Consider the following 20,567-nt stretch of genomic DNA (forward strand, 5'->3'; position numbering starts at 1 on the left):
GCGACGCCGGAGGAATGGGCTTCCTTCGGGAAGAAAATGCTGGCGATTCTTGAGTCGCAGGGTACTATGCCGTCCGCGCCCCTGAGTGGGGTCGGTCGTGAGAGGTCGAGAGACACCGCTCGCAAGAGTGGTCGGCACGAGTCACGGGAGAGGTCCCGTTCGGACAAGGAGACTCGTTCTCGACGTACCCTTTCCAGGTCCCGGTCCTCGACGCGTTCGAGACCGCATGCACCTGTGAGGTCTTCGAGGAAGACATCGACGGCGTCGAGGGCGTCGACAGGCTTTCTCGAGGCTCCGGCTCCGAGGAAGTCGTCGAAGCCGTCGACGCTCAGGTCGTCGAGGGACACGCTCGGGGCTCCGGCTTCGAGGGCTGTGTCGACGCCGCCGTTGCTGGAGGCGCTGCATCTGACGTCGACGCCGATTTCCTCGACGCCGATCCTCTCGGCACCGATGCCGGTTCTCTCGACGCCGGCGCCGATTCGCTCGACGTCATCGACGCCTTTCGTGTCGGAGGTACCCCGTGGCACGGGAGAACCCCCTAGGAAGGCTCTGGTTAAGAGCAAGCACTCTCGGGTGCCTTCTTTTCGCCACCTGGACTATATTTCAGAGGCGGATGAGGATTCTGATGGCCTGGTTACTAGTCAGGTTCCAGATGAAATTGTCTCGGGCCATAGTCAGTTTGACGATTTGAGACAGTCACTGCATGATGCCAGTGGACTGGACACCTCTCCGGAGGTGGTGTTTTGTAGGCCTGAGCCTGGCTCTCATGCCGATTACTCGTACCGGCGCCTTATGGCTAGGGTTTCTGAGTACTTCGGATGGTCTGCTCCCCCAGGGGAGTTTGTGCAGGATGATCTGACGGACATCCTTGATGTTGGTCCCCCAACTGATCCGGTACTGCCGTTCCATATGGCTTTACAGAGAAGGGTGGCAGCGGCTTGGACTGCTCCGGAGAGTCTCCCGGCGGTGGGCAGATCCTTGTCGCGAAAATACCGTCCAGCCAGTAGCGACCCCTGCTACTTGACCAGGCACCCTACTCCGGAGAGTTTGGTGGTGCAGGCGGCCACCGCCCCGGCAAAACAGGCGTCGTACCCTACCATCCCTCCTGATAGGGACGACAAACGTTTTGATGGCTGGGCGAAGAAAGTGTTTTCTTCTGGTGGTATGGCGCTTCAGGCGGCCAACTCCATTTGTGCCTTGTCTCGTTTCACACACACTCTGTGGAACTGTGTTGCGTTAGCGGCTGAACATATTCCCGAAGGGGACGAACGGGATGGTTTCCTTGCTATGGTCCAGGATGGTAAGGATGCCATGTGTGAGTCCGCTCAGTCGGGTTTGGACTTAGCTGAATGCGTCAGTAGGTCCATGGCGGCGAGCACCGTGATACGCAGGTTTGCGTGGTTGCGGAAGTCGGGGTTTGCTCCTGATGTGCAGTCTCGGCTCCTCAACATGCCCTTTGACGGTGAACACCTTTTTGGCAGCAAGGCTGACGAGAGCCTTGAGAGGTTGCAGACCTCGAAAGCTGCAGCGAAGTCGTTGGGCGCTGCAGTTCGCCAACCTCCGCCTTTTCGTCCTAGGGGACAGCAGTGGAGGGGTGGTTCCTTTCGCTATTACTCGTCCTTCAGTAAAGCGAGAGGAGCTGGCAGTCAAAGAGGCCAACGCAGGGGTACCAGAGGTGGACGACAGGGTACCCGTGGTGCCAAGGCCGCTCGGGCAGTTGCCTCTTTGCCCTCAGGTAACGCCGCGGCCGCTCCCACTCAGTCATGAGGCCATGTCCCATGGTTCGCCGGTTGGGGGAAGGCTGGCGCAGCATCTTGTAGAGTGGCAAGCCATTACTTCAGATGTGTGGGTTCTGGAGATCATAACCCACAGCTACTGTCTTCCCTTTCGGCACAGGCCTTGCAACAATCCACCGGGGAACCTCTCTTTGCAGAGTCCGGATCCGCTCCTTGCGCAGGAAATTCAAGCCCTGCTGGAGAAAGGCGCCATAGAACTGGTCCCTGTAGCGGAGAGGAACATGGGATGGTATTCCCCTTATTTTTTGATTTCGAAGAAAGACGGGGGATTGAGACCCATCATGGACTTGCGCGGTTTGAACAAACTCCCCAGGAAGGACAAGTTCAAGATGGTTACTCTCTCTCAAGTCCTCCAGGCCCTTCAGCTTCAGGACTGGTTGGTGTCACTCGACCTCAAGGATGCTTACTTCCATGTGCCGATCCATCCCAAGCACAAGAAGTACCTGAGCTTCGCGGTTGGCGACTCGCACTTTCAGTTTCGGGTCCTGCCGTTCGGATTGACCTCCGCCCCGAGGGTTTTCACCAAGCTCATGGTGGTGGTGGCAGCGCATCTCAGGCAAGGGGGGATTCATGTCTACCCCTACCTGGACGATTGGTTGATCAGGGGGAGCTCTCCCGAGCAAGTCCTGGATCATCTGTCCGTCACCTGCCACTCCCTTCACAGGCTGGGCTTCTCCCTCAATTTAAAGAAGTCCCATTTGACGCCAACACAGCGGCTCCAGTACATCGGAGCAGTGCTCGACACTTCCCCGGGGCAGTGTTTTCCTCCCCAGGTGAGGGCTCTTCACATTCAGCAGATGGTGCACAAGTTTCAGCATGCCCAGGCGCTCCCAGCGTTCGAGTTCTTGAGGCTGCTCGGCCTCATGGCATCCTGCATTCTTCTGGTGCCAGAGGCTCGCCTGCGGATGAGATCTTTGCAGTGGGCGCTCAAGACGCAATGGTCGCAGTCCTCCGGCAGGATGTCGGACCCGGTTCAGGTGCCGCCCTCGGTCGCCCGGGACCTTCTGAGGTGGGCCGTCGAAGGCAACTTGATGAAGGGGGCTCCTTTTTGGCTTCCCTGGCCGGAGGTGATGATCGTGACGGATGCATCCCTCACGGGTTGGGGAGCTCATGCCAACGGGCTGACAGTCAGCGGTCATTGGTCTCTGTCGGAGTCCGGACTCCATATCAATCTGTTGGAGCTGAGGGCCGTCAGGCTAGCCCTGAAGGCTTTTCTGCCGACTGTGCGAGGAAAGAATGTCCTGATCCTGACGGACAACATGGTGGCCATGTACTACCTCAACAAAAAGGGGGGGGCAGGGTCACTTCCTCTGTGCAGGGAGGCGATGCAGCTCGAGTTCTGGGCCATCCAGCAGGAAGTTTCGATCTCGGCAGTTCATCTGGCCGGAGACGAAAACGTGACGGCGGATGCTCTGAGCAGGCAGAGCACGATCTCTCACGAGTGGGAGTTGGCTCAGGAGATTCTCCTGGAGATCTTCGCCCTTTGGGGGACCCCTCAAGTGGATCTCTTCGCCTCCAGTGTCAACCGGAAGTGCGAAAGGTTTTGCTCGCGGGAATTTCCTCCAAAAGGAGCCTTGGGAGACGCGTTTGTGGTGGAGTGGTCGTTCCCGCTGCTGTACGCGTTTCCTCCAGTCCCCGTCATCCCGCAAGTGCTGCGGAGGTTATGGAAGTTCGGTTCCTGGATGATCCTCATTGCTCCGGCGTGGGCTCGGAGGACGTGGTACCCGGACCTTCTCGACTTGTCCATCTGCCCTCCGCGTCGTCTTCCCTACCGAGACGATCTGCTCTCACGGGAGGGGGGTCAGGTTCTCCATCCAGAGGTCAGATCCCTCAACCTTCACGCTTGGCTTCTGAAAGGTTGAGGTATATGGATTGGGACCTCCCTGAAGACGTGATGGAGGTGTTGCTTTCGGCCCGAAGGCCAGCAACAAAGTCTCTGTACCGTTGCCGTTGGCGTAAGTTCTGCGACTGGTGCCGAGTTCAGAATGTGGATCCTTTTACATGTGACATCCCCATGGTTCTGTCCTTTTTACTTTCTTTGGCCCACAGGGGCTTGCAAGTGGGTACCATTAAAGGTTACATGGCGGCGCTGTCCATCTTTAAGCGCACGTATGAAGAGTGGTCTTACTTTAAAATCCCTTTAATTTCACAGTTTCTGAAAGGGCTCACTAATGTGTTCCCTCCGTCACCTTTCCTGGTGCCCGGTTGGGATTTAAACCTTGTTTTTAAGTTTCTTATGGGTGCTCCGTTTGAGCCTTTACATTCTTGCCCTTTGAGGCTGTTAACTCTGAAAACTGTGTTTTTAGTTGCGGTTACTTCCGCTCGCAGAGTGAGTGAGTTACAGGCACTTTCAGTTAAGCCACCCTTCACTGTATTTCACAAGGACAGGGTTGTCCTTAGAGTTCGTCCTTCTTTTCTTCCAAAGGTAGTGACGGAATTTCATTTGGCCCAGAAGGTTGTTCTTCCGGCATTCTATCCTCCTCCGCATCCTGGTAAGGAAGAGGAGAGGCTCCATAGGCTTGATCCTAGGAGAGCTTTAAGCTTTTATGTTCCACGCATGTCCCGGGTCAGAGTGGACGATCAACTCTTTATTGGTTACACTGGAAAGCGTTTAGGGCAAGCTGTGACGAAACAGACTTTGTCTCGCTGGATTATTTTGGCCATCTCGGAGTGCTACCGCTTGGCGGGTAAGGACCCACCGGCTGGCTTGCGGGCCCATTCTACCAGGGGTATGGCTGCATCTACTGCCCTGCAGAGGGGTGTTCCTATTCGCAACATCTGTGATGCAGCCACCTGGGCTTCAGTACATACATTTGTACGTCACTATTCCCTTGATTCCACAGGATCTGGCCTTTGGCAAGGAGGTCCTTTGCTCTGCTATTTGATTGGCTATTCTAAATTTTGATTCTAAATTCTTTCCCTCCTCCTTGCTCTGGTACTGCTTTGGGAGTCTGTCATAGATATGGAATACGTCGGAGGACCCAATCCCCTCGAAGAACAAGTTACTTTCTTACCTGGTAACGTTCTTTCGATGGGATGGTCCGACAACGTATTCCATATCGCTCCCGCCCTGCCTTCCCCGCTGCAGAATTTCTTTTGCGATTGCAGCTTACGTTCCGCAAGGCTTTGTGTCTGACTGGCAGTTGACTAATGTCACACGTTCTGGGGGAAAAAACTACAACTGAGGCTACGAGCGTCGTGCGTCCTACTTATCACATCGGATGACGTCGGACATCGGAGGAGGTCCTCGACGACGGCGCATCGACGTCATCGACGCAGGACGCAGACGCCGAAAAAAGTTTCCGAAGCAGCACAGCTGTGGTGATTACATGTCATAGATATGGAATACGTCGTCGGACCATCCCATCGAAAGAACGTTACCAGGTAAGAAAGTAACTTGTTCTTTGGAGCGCAAGGCTTCACACTGCTTAGGGCTTGGACTGCCTCTCAGTTAGGGTTGATAAAGTGAAGGACTACCTAAAAGTATTGACACTGGATGATCCCTTTCTTTACAGGTTGTGGACCATTACTGTGTGCCATCCATTTTAGGACTGGTTACTATATATATATATATAATATATGGTTTGGTTATTACTACTGTGTTTTACTTCTGTTTGATTTAGAAGGCCTCTAATAAATGTATAGTATTTTTGATATACTCACCTGACTGGGAGTAATTTGTAGTGTCCTTTACTGTGTGTCCTCATTGTGGGCTTTTGATAACCCTCACCCCTCCTGAGACCTAGTCTTGTCCACCGCCAATGCTACCTTGATTGGTCTTGCTTGTCCAGAAAGTTACCCTGTTCCAAGAATCTAGGCTGGCCTTCTGAACCTCTGCCCACTAGGTCAGAGTTCAGAAATCCATCTGAACATCTGGTGCACTAAGAACCAAAGGCAGGGGATTGCCATCAACTGTGCTGCTTTCGTTGTGAAGTCTGCTACATAGTTCCTTTAGTACCCAGTTAGGCCCAAAAAAAAACTTCAACTTAATCACTTCAGAGGCTGTACATTTTTCCCAGCTATCTGGCGACCATGGTAGACCACTGAGCTTTGACCTTTCTTTTATTTATTTTACTTGATTTTTATTGAAGTTTAACATCAAACTAGTTTCAAATCTCAATCTTCATAACACAGATCAACATTCTCCCAACGCCACACCCCTGTCCTCCAAGCTCCAACCAGTGATTTTGGGCAAGTAACATCCAGTGGCAAGATAACCTGGCAGTTCCACAGCAGCTGAGAATCGCCATCGTCTAAGGAAGATGCAGAGGGAATCTTTACAGAGCGCCTTGGGCAATATACCGTCCCACCTCCATCCTTCGTTACTCGTAGCATTTATCGTCTGAACCATAGGCTTTTCACCCCTCCTTCCCTGTATGTCCAACCCATCCCCCATGGTAGCACGCTCGCCCCTTCACTAAAAGAGGAGTAGGTTACGTGATAAGACTATTTCTAACCAGCGTGCCCCTAATATACATCCAATCCCCACTTTCGTATCGCTAGACCCCATTAATCTCTAAAGGAGCTCATGTAGTCGTTGACTAATGCAGGAAGTTTTTCCATAACAAACATTTCTACACAAACAAATGATAAACCAATATTAAAGCATCCACGATGTGGAACATCCTGCCCATCTTTTTAAGACTAGAACAAAAACACACAAGCTTCCGGAAAAAAAATAGTGGAGAAGACCGCAAACATTTTCGAAATGTTTAATAGGTCCCTATGCCATCCCTGCAGTACTCTTACGTCCCGCCCCCTTTCCTCCATACTGCATGGGCGTCCCTCGCGGGGGACGCGAGACGCAAACTTTTTCACCAGAAAAAACCTTCTTCCCCTTTAAATGTAAAGGCACGAGGGGGTGCGGCCCTGGGAGCATGCAGTGCCCGGACTCTGCCCTGCGGCGCCACACATCAGTCCCCTTTTCTGTGTCGACTGGAACGTGCCAAATTCACCAGCGCTCCTGGTTTTGTCTTCGGCCATGTAATTCCACACGCGGATACTTCTCTTTGTCTTTTTTTGTCTTTTTATCATTGAGGTACTCAGTACTCGGGCGTCGCGCTCCTCCCCGGCGCATGTCGACTTCTACAGGGTTCAGCAGGTGTCCATCCTGCGACGGGCTCTTCCTGACTAAAGACCCCCACGCCCTCTGCCTACGGTGCCTTAGCCCTGACCACGACTGGCAAGCTTGTACCACGTGCAACGCGCTTTCCTCAAGGTCTTTGAAGAACAGACTGGCCAGGTGGAGGGAGCTCTTCCACAGATAAACTCCAGAGGACCTAAAGCACTTCGTCGATCATCGATCCAAGACCTAGCTAGGGCCGCCCTTTTACAGTGCACCCCGCAAGGGAGATTCCTTCCCAAGGACTCACCCGCGCGGGAGGGACCGCACAGGTCTTCGTACCAGCACAAGTACTGAGTCTGTATCAGCTACTGGCTGAGAGGCCGAGGGATATGCAGATCCTCCCGGTGAGGGTGCTGAGGGACCGGAAGGTTCTCTTACTGGGTCTTCACACGAGGGGCTACGCCCTAGTACCAGCAGCATGTCTGCGGGGGCGCCTTTATGCAGTTCTACCGGCAGAGCCGCTGAGGGCATAATACTTACCGGGCCTAGGCCTGGGGAACAGGGTAGGCCCCATGATCCACACTCCTGAACGGGGTGGGGCCCAATGAGCTGAGCAACACGACCCAGGCACGTGGAAGGCAGCTGGACAAGATGGCTGTTGCGCCAGAAAATCCAGACATCCGGCAAACGCCCCTCCAGGGAAGGCAGGCGGAAGACTGTGTGTCGAGGTGGGACTGGTGTCAACCAGGTATGTGGCCTACAGCTTATCCTTCCTTTGCGCAAGGCAGGTTCCCGCTGCGTCCATATGGGCAGGGTATGCAACAGCTCCAGCAGCTGCCCTCTACCCCGTCAATATCGCCTACCACCATCCCAGCCTGTGAGGACAGGTTCTTTGAAATGTTCCTCGGGCTCATGAAATCTCCACAGATGGGGGTCATCCTCTGGGACGCCATCAGGGACTTGATCCCTCTGATTGTCCCGCCAGCGCCTCAGGACCCAGCACAGGCTCCTCTGGTTCCTGTAAGCACCTTAGCAGCCTGCTCCGGCCCCCCAGCCGATCGGGCTGGCGCTTCCGCACCAGCCTCCGCCACAGCCTCCGGCTCCGGTCCCCGTACCGCAGCCCCCGGCTCCTAGCACTCCCCCCCTCCAGTGCCGTTTCCTCCGCATCCGCAGGTGGACACAGACGAGGAGAAGGACCCTGACACGCCGTCTTCAGCCAAGGCCTTCCACGAACGACTGACAGGGCTGGCAGAGTACTTGGGCCTTACCTAGCCCGAGGTCGAGCAACCAGCAGAGTGGGTCCTCGCAGAAGTCCTCACGCTACGTCCCGTTGCCAGAACAGGGATCCTGATGCAGAAAGATGTAGTTGATTTGGCCAAGAAGGGTTGGCTCAGGCCCCACTCAGCCCAGCTGGTGAATAAACACCTGGACGCCAAGTACAGGCAGATGGGGGGTGGGGGGGGGGGGTACACTCTTGCTATCTGCCCATCCTCAGCCACACTCCTCTGTGATCGCTGCGGTATCACTGTATGCCAAGCCTCAGTCGTCCTCAGGCTTCTCCTCTGCGGCTCTGCTAGACAAGGAGGACAAGATCTTGGAGGCGTACGGGAAGAAGCTGTATTCCAACGCGTCCCTGCACCTGTGTCAAGCCAACGCGGATGCCATGCTGGCAGCCATTAACCAGAGGCTGTGGCGGGAAATTGTGGATTTCCTCCCAGAGCTTCTGGCACAGGGCAAATCACGATTCAAGGCGGGATTGGCAGAGGCCAAAATCGTGGCACAGGACATCATGGAGTCCTCCGTGGCCCACCTTGACACCTCTGGCCGTGCCATCTGCATTGCCGTGGACATGAGAAGAACTGCCTGGCTCTGTGCTACGAAATTCAACCCAGATGTCCAGGAACGCATACTGGATCTTCCGTTTGAAGGGGGTGACCTCTTCCACTCCACAACGGATGAGGAGCTGGATAAAAAGAAAAACAGCTCTCAACCGGCCAAGTCTTAATCCATTCTTAGAAAGCCCATGCCCAAACCGTACACCCAGTCACAGCAACGCTCTGAGAAGGGGCGTACATACCGAGGTTTCCGCAGCTTCCAAGAGCGGTGGTCCAGGCAGCCTGACGTTCGCCGTCCCAGCATCGGCGCAAACAACAAAAAAGGGGGGTTTGGGGGTAAGGGCTTTTTCCAGTCTTCTCCGCCAAGGCATGACACGCCCCTCTGTGTCCACGTGTCTCCAGTGGGGGGGGCAGGCTTGCTCTCCATGCACATATTTGGCGCCAGAATTTTACGGACCCCTGTATCCTCTCTGTAGTCTCCATGGGGTACCACCTCCCTATCCCAGCCTCTCCTCCCTCCTCCCCTCCCCTCCCACAGGTTGGGACAGCAACTCCTTTGGCGGAGATCTGGTCGCTCGTCGACAGCCAGGCAATGGAGGCAGTCCCAGCCTCCCAGAGAGGCTTGGGCTTTTACTCCAGTATTTTTGCCATTTTGAAAAAGAACCAGGCGTGCTTGAGAGTTGCGCTGGACCTTTCCACCCTCAACCTCTCCCTACCTCTACAAAAATTCAAGATGGTTACGCCAGCTTTGATAGCCGAGACATTGTACAAGGGAGACTGGATGTGCTCCCTGCATCTGAAGGATGCATACCTACACATCCCGATATGGCAGCCTCATCGTTCCTTTCTACGATTTCAGGATCATGGGCTACCATTTCCAATACAAGGTGCTCCCTTTCAGCTTCAACTCGGCCCCTAGGGTCTTTACCAGGCTGATGAACACGGAGGCAGCCCTCCTCAGATCGCAAGGCCACCACATGTACCTGTACCTGGACGACTGGCTTGACAGGGCTACATCTCCGGAAGCAGTGCACCATACCGCCCACGCTCTTAAGAACACACTGCACGAGCTCGGTTTTTTGCTCAACCTCAAGAAGTCACAGCTGCAGCCCAAGCAGACACTGACCTTCTTGGGCCTCATTTGGGACACGTGCTCCGAGGAAGGTTTTTCCCTTGGAGGACAAGATCACGGCACTTGAGAGAGCCACGGTGCACTTCCTCAGCAGAGAAGGGACCTCGGCCTGGTGGTACCAACACCTACTGGGTCTCATGGCAGCAGTTTGCTTGGCCGTCCCGCACACGAGACTCAGAATGAGGAGGATACAGCTGCACTTTGCAGCATCTTGAAACCAGGAACAGGGCCATCAGTCAGAGATGATCAACGTTCCTCCGTCGCTTCACCTAGACCTCACATGGTGGTCCAGGGACTGCAAAATGCGGACGGGCAAGCCTCCATAGCTCAGTGGATAGTCTCGGCCATCAGAGAAGGCTACGAGGGGCAGCATAATCCACCCCTGGCCAACATGCATGCCCTCGCGGTCAGAGCCAAGGCAACTGCCATCGCTTTCCAGCGGCATGTCCCCTGGCCACACGGGCCACCCCTTCGGCTTTCTGCAAGCACTATTGTTTGGATGCCGACTCTAGTTCAGACGCGGCTTTCGGACAGGCGGTTCTTATGAACCTGTTTGCTTAAAGAGGGTCTCCTCTCCACCTTAAGGCTACATTCAGTTGTAATCGCCCATGCAGTATGGAGGAAAGGGGACGGAACGTAAGAGTAATTATAAGTTATTCACCGTAGTGACTAACGTACTCTAGTCCCCTTTCCTCCCAACGTCCCACCAATCTCCCCCTGATAAAACTGGTGTCATTAGGCAACGTTACAACTATTGTCGACCGTCTATGGGGACTGAGGTGTGGAGTCAGAGACCGCATGCTCCCAGGGCCGCACCCCTGCACACCTCTAAATTTAAAGGGGGAAGAAGGTTTTTTCTGGTGAAAAAGGTTCTGTCTCCCGTCCCTCGCGAGGGACCCCCATGCAGTATGGAGGAAAATGGACTAAGTCGCTACGGTGAGTAACTTATAATTATTTTGAAATGATGCGCCATAGCCGATATGAAACATGATTTAAAATATTGTCTCCCACTGCTCGTCCAAGAGCTCCTTTCCCTGCAATTTATTCCAATATGATTTAAAATGTCTACCCTATGTCACCTCTATTTACTAAATCTTGGAGAGGATTCCATTCCTAGTTACTGCAGTGTCGGTTACGGTTTGCAAAGAGTGTAAGCCGATGTTTCAAATTGTTAACCCATTTATTGTTTGTAAGAATACCTTTTAGCCATGTATAGTCAAAGATTGAAATCCTTTCGGCTTCTAACAATGCCTTTATCTTGGCGTGGTCTAGAAACTGGCACTGAACAGTTGCCCTGCTCTCTCCAGGCCCATATGCAACCATGCTTATGAATAGCGGAATTCCTGACATGCAGGCCCCACACCGATACCATGGGTAATGGCCATGAGGACAGCTCATCAGTGAACTTCCTCTTCATATAGAGAGCCCACAGTAGCCACAGACTGGGATGGTCCCTCAATTTTGCCGGTATATCCCTATGTGGACCCACAGTAGGTCTCTTACTTTGAACAAGTGTGTGTCAATGTCCTCCATAAACATCCAATACGTCCACATGTCATCCCTCATGTGCTCAAACAAAACTCATTTGGGCTGCCTTATAATACAGGGAGAATTCTCGGAAACCAAACCAGCCTGCCTCCCTTGGACGGTAAGCATAGATCTCTTAATCCTCAGATGCTATTTTGCCATACAAATGTATTCACTACTAGCTGGAGGTTTTAGAGTAGCTCTCCGGGAGCCTAGTAGGTAGGGCTGTCATTAAGTAAGCGTGGAAGAATGTTCTTCATTTTTACAGCTGTCGTCCTGGAATGGATCAATATTTTAGATGGAATTTGTCACAGATCCTCATCCCTGTAGTACAAACTGCAGGAGGTGGGTCATTGGCAATTGTTACTGAACTGATGAGTTTAGTAGACATTTGTGCGCTCACAAACCCAATGAGTTGAGACTACATATACTTTTCAATTAGACATAAATCGATCTCCAGGATAAATACTGAGAAGCTATAATACGGAATCTAATCAGGTGGCCAGTACTGGGATTAATGCCAGTGGGCTCTCAGATGATGCTCACACAACACTTCTCTATTCAGTAGAATTGCTACCGAGACCAGGATATGTTGGGAAATATAACCCTTTTATTGTTTCAGCAGAAATCCGACCTTAGAGAACTATAGGAAGCGATACAAGAGGACTTTATCTGGAACAGGGATGGGCCTGTCTCACTGGAAGTGGCATGGGATGCATCTAAAGTTGTCATACAAGGCCTGGTAATAGGAAAGGGGTCATTTAGAAAAAGTCAAGAATTTTTGTTTTTTTCACTTGAAAATATATCATTGCTGGACACATACTTTACTGACCTGTTCGAACAGAAACATTAAGTGGGCTTAATAATTGTAAATGCAACCTCATCAAATCTGACAACCTTATTGTTCTGAGGCTTACTTTGATTACAAAGCTTTAAAGTGACTGCAAGGGGGGGGGTCTGTGTGAAAGTTCTTTTTGTGGTACATCTGTAACATTAATGTTGTCTTGACACAAAACTAAAATAAAGATTTGAAAAAATAAACTTTTATAAATCCATACTGCTTTCATACCTCCCGCTTAATTAGAACATGCCGGTTGAATGCTTTCCTATTTCCGGCTATTCAGCAAGATATAAAATGTTTTAATCGGACATTTTTTTTTCATGTTAACTTAAATAATTCGCTCAGTTAATCAGTCAGCTAAAGAATGTGGAAGGAATGCTTTTTTTTCCTTTAGAACTTTTGTGGCATGTCAATGTTAAAAATCTGTATGATCAAGGTGATCGTTTCGTTTTGCATTTAACATGGTTTACATTGTTTAGATGTTTTGTACCACTTGTCTACTCAGCACAATTATCACACACTGAATGCAATTTAGTTTAATGAATTGCTGTTATTTACTTCTGATGGAGGTATGTCTCCTAATGTAATTAACACAGTGTCTTTGTTTAAGGTTACGTAAAAATCTGAAGGCCTTAATCATAGTTCATCCTTCCTGGTTTATCAGAACTCTTCTGGCCGTCACAAGACCGTTCATTAGGTAAGGAACTTTAAACATATTGTCGTTCAGTGTTTAAAATACACATCCAAAAAGAATGGGTCCTATAATAAATAGTTAATCGTTTACATTTTTTTTATAGTTCAAAATTCAGCCAGAAAATTAAATATGTGTTTAGCTTAGTGGAGCTAGCTGAGATCATACCAATGGAATACGTCAGCATACCAGAATGCATCAAACAGTAAGTCCCATAACATTATGGTATTTTAACGAATTGAACTTCTTAAGTGGCACAGCGCAGTGTTGGACTCACGTTTTCATACAAACAAAAAGGCTGCAATTGGCACAACGTGTGTAGGTGTTTGTGAGCAGAGAGTGCCAAGGAATGCAGCTTGTCTCTGCACATTAACCCATGCACTTCAAACATATACTTTGCCTCAGCCATACTAAAATAAATGATTGCTGGGCTGTGGTGGTGGAGGGAGACACATATGTGCTACTGTTGGGTAATGTAAATGTTTTCTCTGTGCATGGGTGAATGTACAGAGTGTGATGGATTTCTATCTGCTATGGGGAATCGCTGAGATATTTTGAATGTTCAGGACCTCTAGTAAATAGATTAGCCACGAAAGTCCGATCTGCTAAACAGTCTCGCATTCAGTGTTCCTGATTTTAAAAATAATGGTGTTGATGTTCTTGTTCCCATATTAGCCTGCCAGCCATTGGGGGCATAACAGAACTTGCCAACATCCATATAGAAGACTCTACTTTCTGTTGGCCTTCAGTAATTGGTATGCCTAAAGCTAGTTAGGCTACAATGTACCTAATATAAAAGTATGCACATCCAGACCCGATATAGGCACATGCAGAAACTGAGTAACAGTTTCTCCGGTTGGTTTCTGTTCAAATGCATAATTGACACTAAGAAAGCACTTTCACATCATACAGCTGCCATTTGACACATTTCGTTTTGTTAATCCAATATTATAGAGTGAGGGAATGTGTAATATGGAAATAGTTTGCTAAATTTAAGTTCATCTTTAGCAGCTTTGGGGTGATGGTTTCAAAAGTGCCACAACCGACCTGTTCACTAAAGTGTAAATCAAACTTTGTTTGCCAAATCTGCTGCAAAAGTGGTGGAACTCTACAAATGTAGGGAACCCTTAATGACTACTTTTAGAAGATGCCCTCCAAATGATTACTAGCGGGCATGTATAACCAAAGTCATTCTTATTTTCACATTGACTTTTTTGCAATACAATCTAGAATCCAGTTGAAAGTAAGCAAGTATATTTCCTTTTAACTATAACTCTCCTAGGCTTGGTGGCAGTTTGAATAATGCATATAATGCCATATCTGGTTTGATATGGTGGCCTATGGGAAGCTACATTTCGACTCCTATTGTCTACTTCTGGCCGTGTCACACGCCTTTCCCACCCATCACTGGACATTCCTTCTGCCACCTAATATGCGCTGCTACCTCTAACTTGCCCCTCTAAACTTGTCCCACTCGCACTTTCTCCTTCTAGTACTCTCTCTCCCTATACTCTGTCTTCCATCCTCTACACTCTCCCTTATGCTGCCTCTAACACCACACTCAACTACCAATCACTCAGACATACACACTCACAATCACAGCTTCAGTTTTCCAGTTGGTACCACGCTTACTCACACAAAATACCTCACCTGTGAAACTCCTTAACACTCTGCCCAGCCTTTTGTGGTCTTCCTGGTCGCTCAGTCTGCTGCCACACCTCCTGCCTTCGCCCAAACACCTTTCAATATGACTCTTTCTCTGGTCTTTTATACTCCTGATAGCCTTAAAACACTTGTGTATAGGCCCCTCCCCCCACCCATTGGCTCCATGTTTCATTGTGACTGTTTGTTAATCTATGGCTGTTCTTTCCCCATGGGTAGGCTCTTTACTCGTTTCAGCATTAAAAAACCCTGCTAGCCCTGCTGCCTTTTTGCACATAGTCTTATGCTCAGTGTTTACTCTGATGGTGGGTCGGTTGGCGTTCATCAGCCTGGGCAGTGTTAAGTTGTGCTACTGCTGGTTTAGCTGGAGTTTGACTGGTGCTGGAGATTCTGTCTTAGTATCTTGTTCCACGGCTTCATTCCACCGTTCACCTAAACAAACAAAACTCTCTCTCGTAGCAAGGGTATACGGCATTGGGTGGTTCTGGCATATACCCTCATAGTCTGCCTACACCAGGTTGGGAGGAGTCCCTGCCGCCCCACCCCAACCCCTAACCCCAATGGGTCGTGGCCCTGACCCTGTCACACCACACACATGTGTGCATGTGCATTTGTGGATGTTACTCCCAGGTGTGTGTGTGTGTGGGGGTGGACCCAGATCCATTATTGAGTTCACTGCCTGAAACTGAACACTTCGCTGAGGATCAGTATCATGGTCTCCAGATCCTTCTGCAAGGCGAAACCATGCTTCTCCAGCATGGGGTTTGGCATGGATTCACATGCTCATGAATATTCCCCGTCGTCAGGCTGGGAATCCTCAGTAAAGAAAAAATCAGTTCCAGTTACGTTTCTGAACTGTCTTTCTCCTAATAACCAATCACTGGTCTCTGGGTCATACTGCCCCCCAGTCAATGACTGCCCTCTACCTAATCGCCTCCTCTGGTAGCCATCCTCAAATTTTTTACCACACGTTCAAGTGTTGGGAGTCCTCGTGCTATAGCTCTCGAGCTTTTACTGCGTTTTGTGATTTTTCAAAGCGTTTAATCTAATTTTTTCAGTCAATCGAGCCTCAAGCTCCACCGTTTCTACTTCCGATCAACGGGGACCCGTTTCGGAATTTTCTATGCCCCTCAATGGTGAAGTTTTAGTCGAGTTCTGCTTCTTGGAGGATTCCAGAAGATCTTTGAGGCCTACCCCGCGTGGACACGGCCCAGGACAAAGGAAAAATGACACCCGGATCCAAGCTGTTCAGGAGCTGCTCTGCATGCAGATTGCAGAATGTCTTCAAGGAGGACGAGCATTCTAGATGCCTCTACTGCCTTCACAAAGACAAAACGCACGTGGAAAAGGACTGTGCGTTTTGCAAGAACATGTCGGAGCGGACTATGAAGGATCGGCGTATCCGCCTCACCAACTGCCTGGAAGGGAAGAGCCCAGCGGTAGGTGAAAAGAAGTCCGAGCGGTCTTCTAAGTCCTTTGAGGGCGCTCCAGCGACGGGGGCCCAACAAAAGGCAAAGCACCGAGAGTCTGCGGGCACCGGGAGCGCCGATCTGTCGGGCTCCTCGGCTGCCAGGCAGGGTGCACTTTCACTGACGCCATTAACCGCGAGCCAACACTCTGACTCGGGGAAGAGGAAATCCGAGAACCCGGGTAAGCTTCAGGAGAAGTCCCGGTCGATCCCGACGGAGACAGCCGAGGGGGAGCGAGGTGGTGACCCTCCCCCCAAGGTGAAGGCCTTGATTCACCCGGCTAAGGCCTCTATCCAGGGAGTCGTGGTGGCCCTGGCGAAGCCTGTGGAGGCTACCCCAGTAGAAGCGACCTCGGGGCCCAGAGTTTCCCTGCCACTGCGGAGGGAATCCTCTTTTCAACCCATCGATAAGACCCCTGTGAAGACACCGGTGGAAAAAGAGGGGGGGTGGTGGCCATCACAGACACAGATACAGCATCTGAGGAGGAGCTGGCTGGAGTCGCGAAGATCCTGAACAGAAAGTTCGAGGAGGTCCGGTCCCACGGGAGGGATCCCGACGAGGCAGACGAAGAAAGCAACGGTGGTGCCGACGAGGGGCTCGTGGAGGAGGATTCCACCCCCCAACCGTTGCGCCTGTCGCAGCGGACACCTGGGCCTCAAGACAACTCGGGAGCAATCTTGATGGCGATCCAGGCCTTGTGTACGGAGATAAGGACGATGCAGCGGAGCATGGACCATCGGGAAGTCCTCCAAACAAGCATAGGAGAACTCGCCCCCTTCCGCCCGTCAGCCTTCACGGCCTTCACGGCCTTCGCAGCCTTCATCTCCTTCCCCTGATCCGAGGGAGGACACAGGAACAGAGACGGCCACGACGGTGACGGATGACGACGGTGGTGACGACGGGATGGGCCTTCCATCGCCACCTCCTCGGGCCACCCCGCCCGACGAAATTGGCTCCTTCCACGCCATGATAGCCAGGGCATCCAAGCTCTTCCAGCTCTGCCCCGAAGAACAGAAGAAGGAAGGTTTCCTCCATCAACGGCGTGAGACCAAAAGGAAGACAGTCCTCTCGGTACCGTTGCTTGACATATGGGACGAGGGGCTCTCACTCCTCAACCCATCGACGACTCCTGCCAAGAGAGACTGGTGCGAGTTTTTAAGAAGAACCGAGTCCCGGATTGCGCCCCATGTGCCTGAGGGCACAGCCGACCTTGGATTCGGTCGTCTCGGCGGCAGCCAAGAAGCAAGCGGCAGAGGCGACGGCTTCAACTTCAACCTCCCCACTGGACGTCGAGGGGAAGAAACTGGACGTCATGGGACGACGGGTCATCTCGTCGTCATCGGCGACGACTATCAAAGCGGCCAACGCTGTCGCGATTGTGTTCTGCTACGACAGGGAGCTGTGGTTTAAGGTCGCTCCTCTGCTGGACTTCCTCCCGGACGACAAGAGGGCGGAGGTCCTGGAGATTCTGCAGGAAGGCGAGCTGGCATTGGACCACGCCATAACGGTGGCCACAGACATTGCTGACACCGGTTTCCACCAGATGAGCAACAGCGTTTGCCTTCGTCAGCGTGGTTGGCTTAAGGCAACCGATTTCCGCCAGGACACGCAAACCAGAGTTTTGGACATGCCTTTCGACGGGAACAACCTGTTTGGCAAGACAGTGGATGAGTCACTGTAGACCATCAAGGCCGACACAGAGACGGGCCGGGCCTTGGGAGTTTTGCAGCGACGACGGCCGCCCTTTCGGAACTCTGGAGGCAAGCAAGGTGCCTCCAAAGGATTCGGCAGTGGCTCCTCGACGTACCGCCAAGCAGCCTGCTCCTCGTCGCAGGAGGCCTACAGAGGACGCGGGAAGTCAGGAGGATCTCGTCGTCGCCAAGGCGGCAAGGCCGCTGGCAAGCAGGACTGAACCGGCCGTGGCGTCGGGCCCCCACCTGAGCACCCCGGTGGGAGGCCGGCTGGCAAAGTTCGTCAGCGTGTGGGAGTCCATCTCCACCAACCGATGGGTGCTGAATGCCCTGGCCCGCGGAGACGCACTCGAGTTTCTGAAGAAGTGCCCCTGCATTCCACCTGTGGCAGGAAGGAAAACCACGTCCCTCAACTGCTGCTGGAAGTAAGGGCAATGCTGAAGTAAGGAGCCATCAAGCTCGTCCCAAAGAGGCTCTGGGGCCCGGAATTTACTCACGATACTTCCTCGTAAGAAAGAAGACCGGCTGGTGGCGACCCATCCTGGACCTTCATCTTTTAAACAAGTACATTAAGTCCCAGAAGTTCCGGATGGTCACCCTCCAACACGTGCTAGGGCAGCTGGAGGAAGGCAACTTCCTATCGTCGCTTGACTTGGAGGATGCATATTTCCACATCTCCATCCTAAAAGGACACCGAAGGTTTCTCAGATTTGCCGTCCAAGGGCGGCACTACCAGTTCAAGGCCCTTCCCTTCGGATTGAAGTCGGCGCCTAAGGTATTCACCAAGGGCCTAGCACCAGTGGCAGTGCGGCTGCACCTGCAGGCGATCCACATCTACCCCTATCTGGACGACTGGCTCATCCGAGCAAGGACAAGGGAACTCGCCGTCGAGCACACAGCGAAGACCGTCCAACTGCTCGGGGATCTGGGATTCTCCATCAACTTCGTGAAATCCCACCTGGTTCCATCTCAAGTCGCCCTGTTACTGGGAGCCAGGCTCGACACAGTGGCACGAGTGGCCTCCCTGTCGGAGGAAAGGACGAAGGCCATTCTGGGCAAGGTGCAGTGACTGTCGACCATGGACGTGGCCAAGGTGAGGTCCATCAAGTCCCTCCTCGGCATGATGTCCTCGTGCATCTACCTCGTGCGCTTGTGCAGGCTACGGATGCATCCACTGCAAGAGTTCCTCGACGCCCGTTGGATGCAAGAGGCGGGCAGCTTCGAATACAGGATCTCGCTCAACGAGACCTTCCGCCAAGCGATCCGGTGGTGGGGCACCCGCGCGCATTTGGCGGCGGGTATGGACTTCCAGACCCCGGCACATCAGGAGACGGTGACAACGGACGCCTCCCTGGAGGGATGGGGAGCGCACACCGGAGATCTCCACGCAAGAGGCCTTTGGCTCCCAGAGAAGAGGTCACTCCACATCAACATACTGGAGCTCCGGGCCGTGTTATGGGCCCTCAGGTCGTTCCTTCCATCCCTCAAGGGCAAGGTGGTGAGGATCTTCACCGACAACACCACCACAATGTTCTACATCCGGAAGCAGGGGGGTACCAGATCCCCAGCCCTATCCAAGGAAGCACAGGATCTGTGGCACTGGGCCGTCGCTCAGGGGATGTTTCTGGTGCCCTTCCACCTGGCAGGAATAAAGAACACCATCGCATACTCACTCAGCAGAGAGCTGCGCTCGTGCGATGAGTGGGAACTGCGGCAGGATCAAGTGGATCTGCTATTCCAACGATGGGACAATCCCCAGATCGACTTATTTGTGACGGCGACGAACACCAAGTGTCGGAGGTTCACCAGCAGGTTTCCCCAGCCGGGGAGCATGGGCGATGCCTTCTCATTCCCCTGGGACGGCCTGTTCCTGTATGCGTTCCCACCGTTGCTGCTGCGACTCTTCAATCAACTCAGACGGTCCCGGTGCAGGATGATCCTCGTCGCACCGGCGTGGCTGAGACAGATCTGGTTCCCGGACCTTCTGGACATGTCAACGTCCCCCCAGTCAAACTGCCGACGGACGCGGATCTCCTCGCCAGAGAAGTAGGCGCCATCCTCCACCACGACCTGGGGTCGCTGAACTTGCAGGCCTGGCTCCTGCGCCACTAGAGTTTGGAGGGTACGCTATCCCAGCGGACTGCAAGGAGGTGCTTTCAAAGGCCAGGGTGTCCTCGACTATCCGGTGCTATGGACATAAGTGGAAGAAGTTCTCCGTCTGGTGCAGCGCACAGAAGATTAACCCTCTGCAGATTACGGCCCCCCAGGTGCTGCAGTACTTGCTGTCGCTGGCCAAGGCGGGGCTTGCACACGCCTCCATCAAGATACACCTAGCGGCGATCTCCCGCTACACCAGAACTCCGGGACGTTCATCTCTGTGGTCCCATCACCTGATGAAGGAGTTTATGAAAGGATTGTTCCGATCATTCCCGCCGGTGAAGGCTCCAGCCCTGGCGTGGGAACTCAACGTGGTGCTGAGCAGGCTCATGGGGTCCGCCATTCGAGCCCCTACATTCGGTGCCGTTGAAGTTCCTGTCGTGGAAGACGGCGTTTCTTGTGGCCATCACCTCCGCACGACGAATGGGAGAGATCCAGGCCCTCTCCTGTAAACCTCCATACCTCCATACCATCTTTGTAACCTAACACTGTTAATATTGCCTGTAGTGGTCTTTGCACTAATTTTGTATACCACACATCTGCCCTCCATTGCTTTGGGGATTTACCCGTACCTCATTCATGTTCACCCTTCCTCTAAACAAACGTACTGCATATGCTTGATCCATTATCTATACATGTTCCTGTGTTGCATTCACTGTTTTAACTTACCTGGATTGCCTATTTCTGTATACTTTGTGCCT

General features: G+C 52.3%; 1 protein-coding gene across 7 annotated transcripts in view; it reads left to right on the plus strand.

Annotated features, from left to right (window-relative positions):
* Window positions 1-20,567, plus strand: part of BNIP2 (BCL2 interacting protein 2) — a 646,636-nt gene that overhangs the window by 458,713 nt on the left and 167,356 nt on the right. For 6 of the 7 annotated variants that reach the window (XM_069624423.1, XM_069624425.1, XM_069624427.1 and 3 more), the window contains 2 exons: window positions 12,807-12,893; window positions 12,994-13,092. In XM_069624423.1, coding sequence (XP_069480524.1) covers window positions 12,807-12,893; window positions 12,994-13,092 — 186 coding nt within the window. Of the gene's footprint in view, window positions 1-12,806; window positions 12,894-12,993; window positions 13,097-20,567 lie in introns of those variants that run through there. The other variant, XM_069624429.1, reaches the window with a different exon arrangement.

This window comes from Ambystoma mexicanum, chromosome 11 (genome assembly GCF_040938575.1).
Source record: "Ambystoma mexicanum isolate Mex_15411 chromosome 11, UKY_AmexF1_1, whole genome shotgun sequence".
NCBI classification, from domain to species: Eukaryota; Metazoa; Chordata; class Amphibia; order Caudata; family Ambystomatidae; genus Ambystoma; species Ambystoma mexicanum.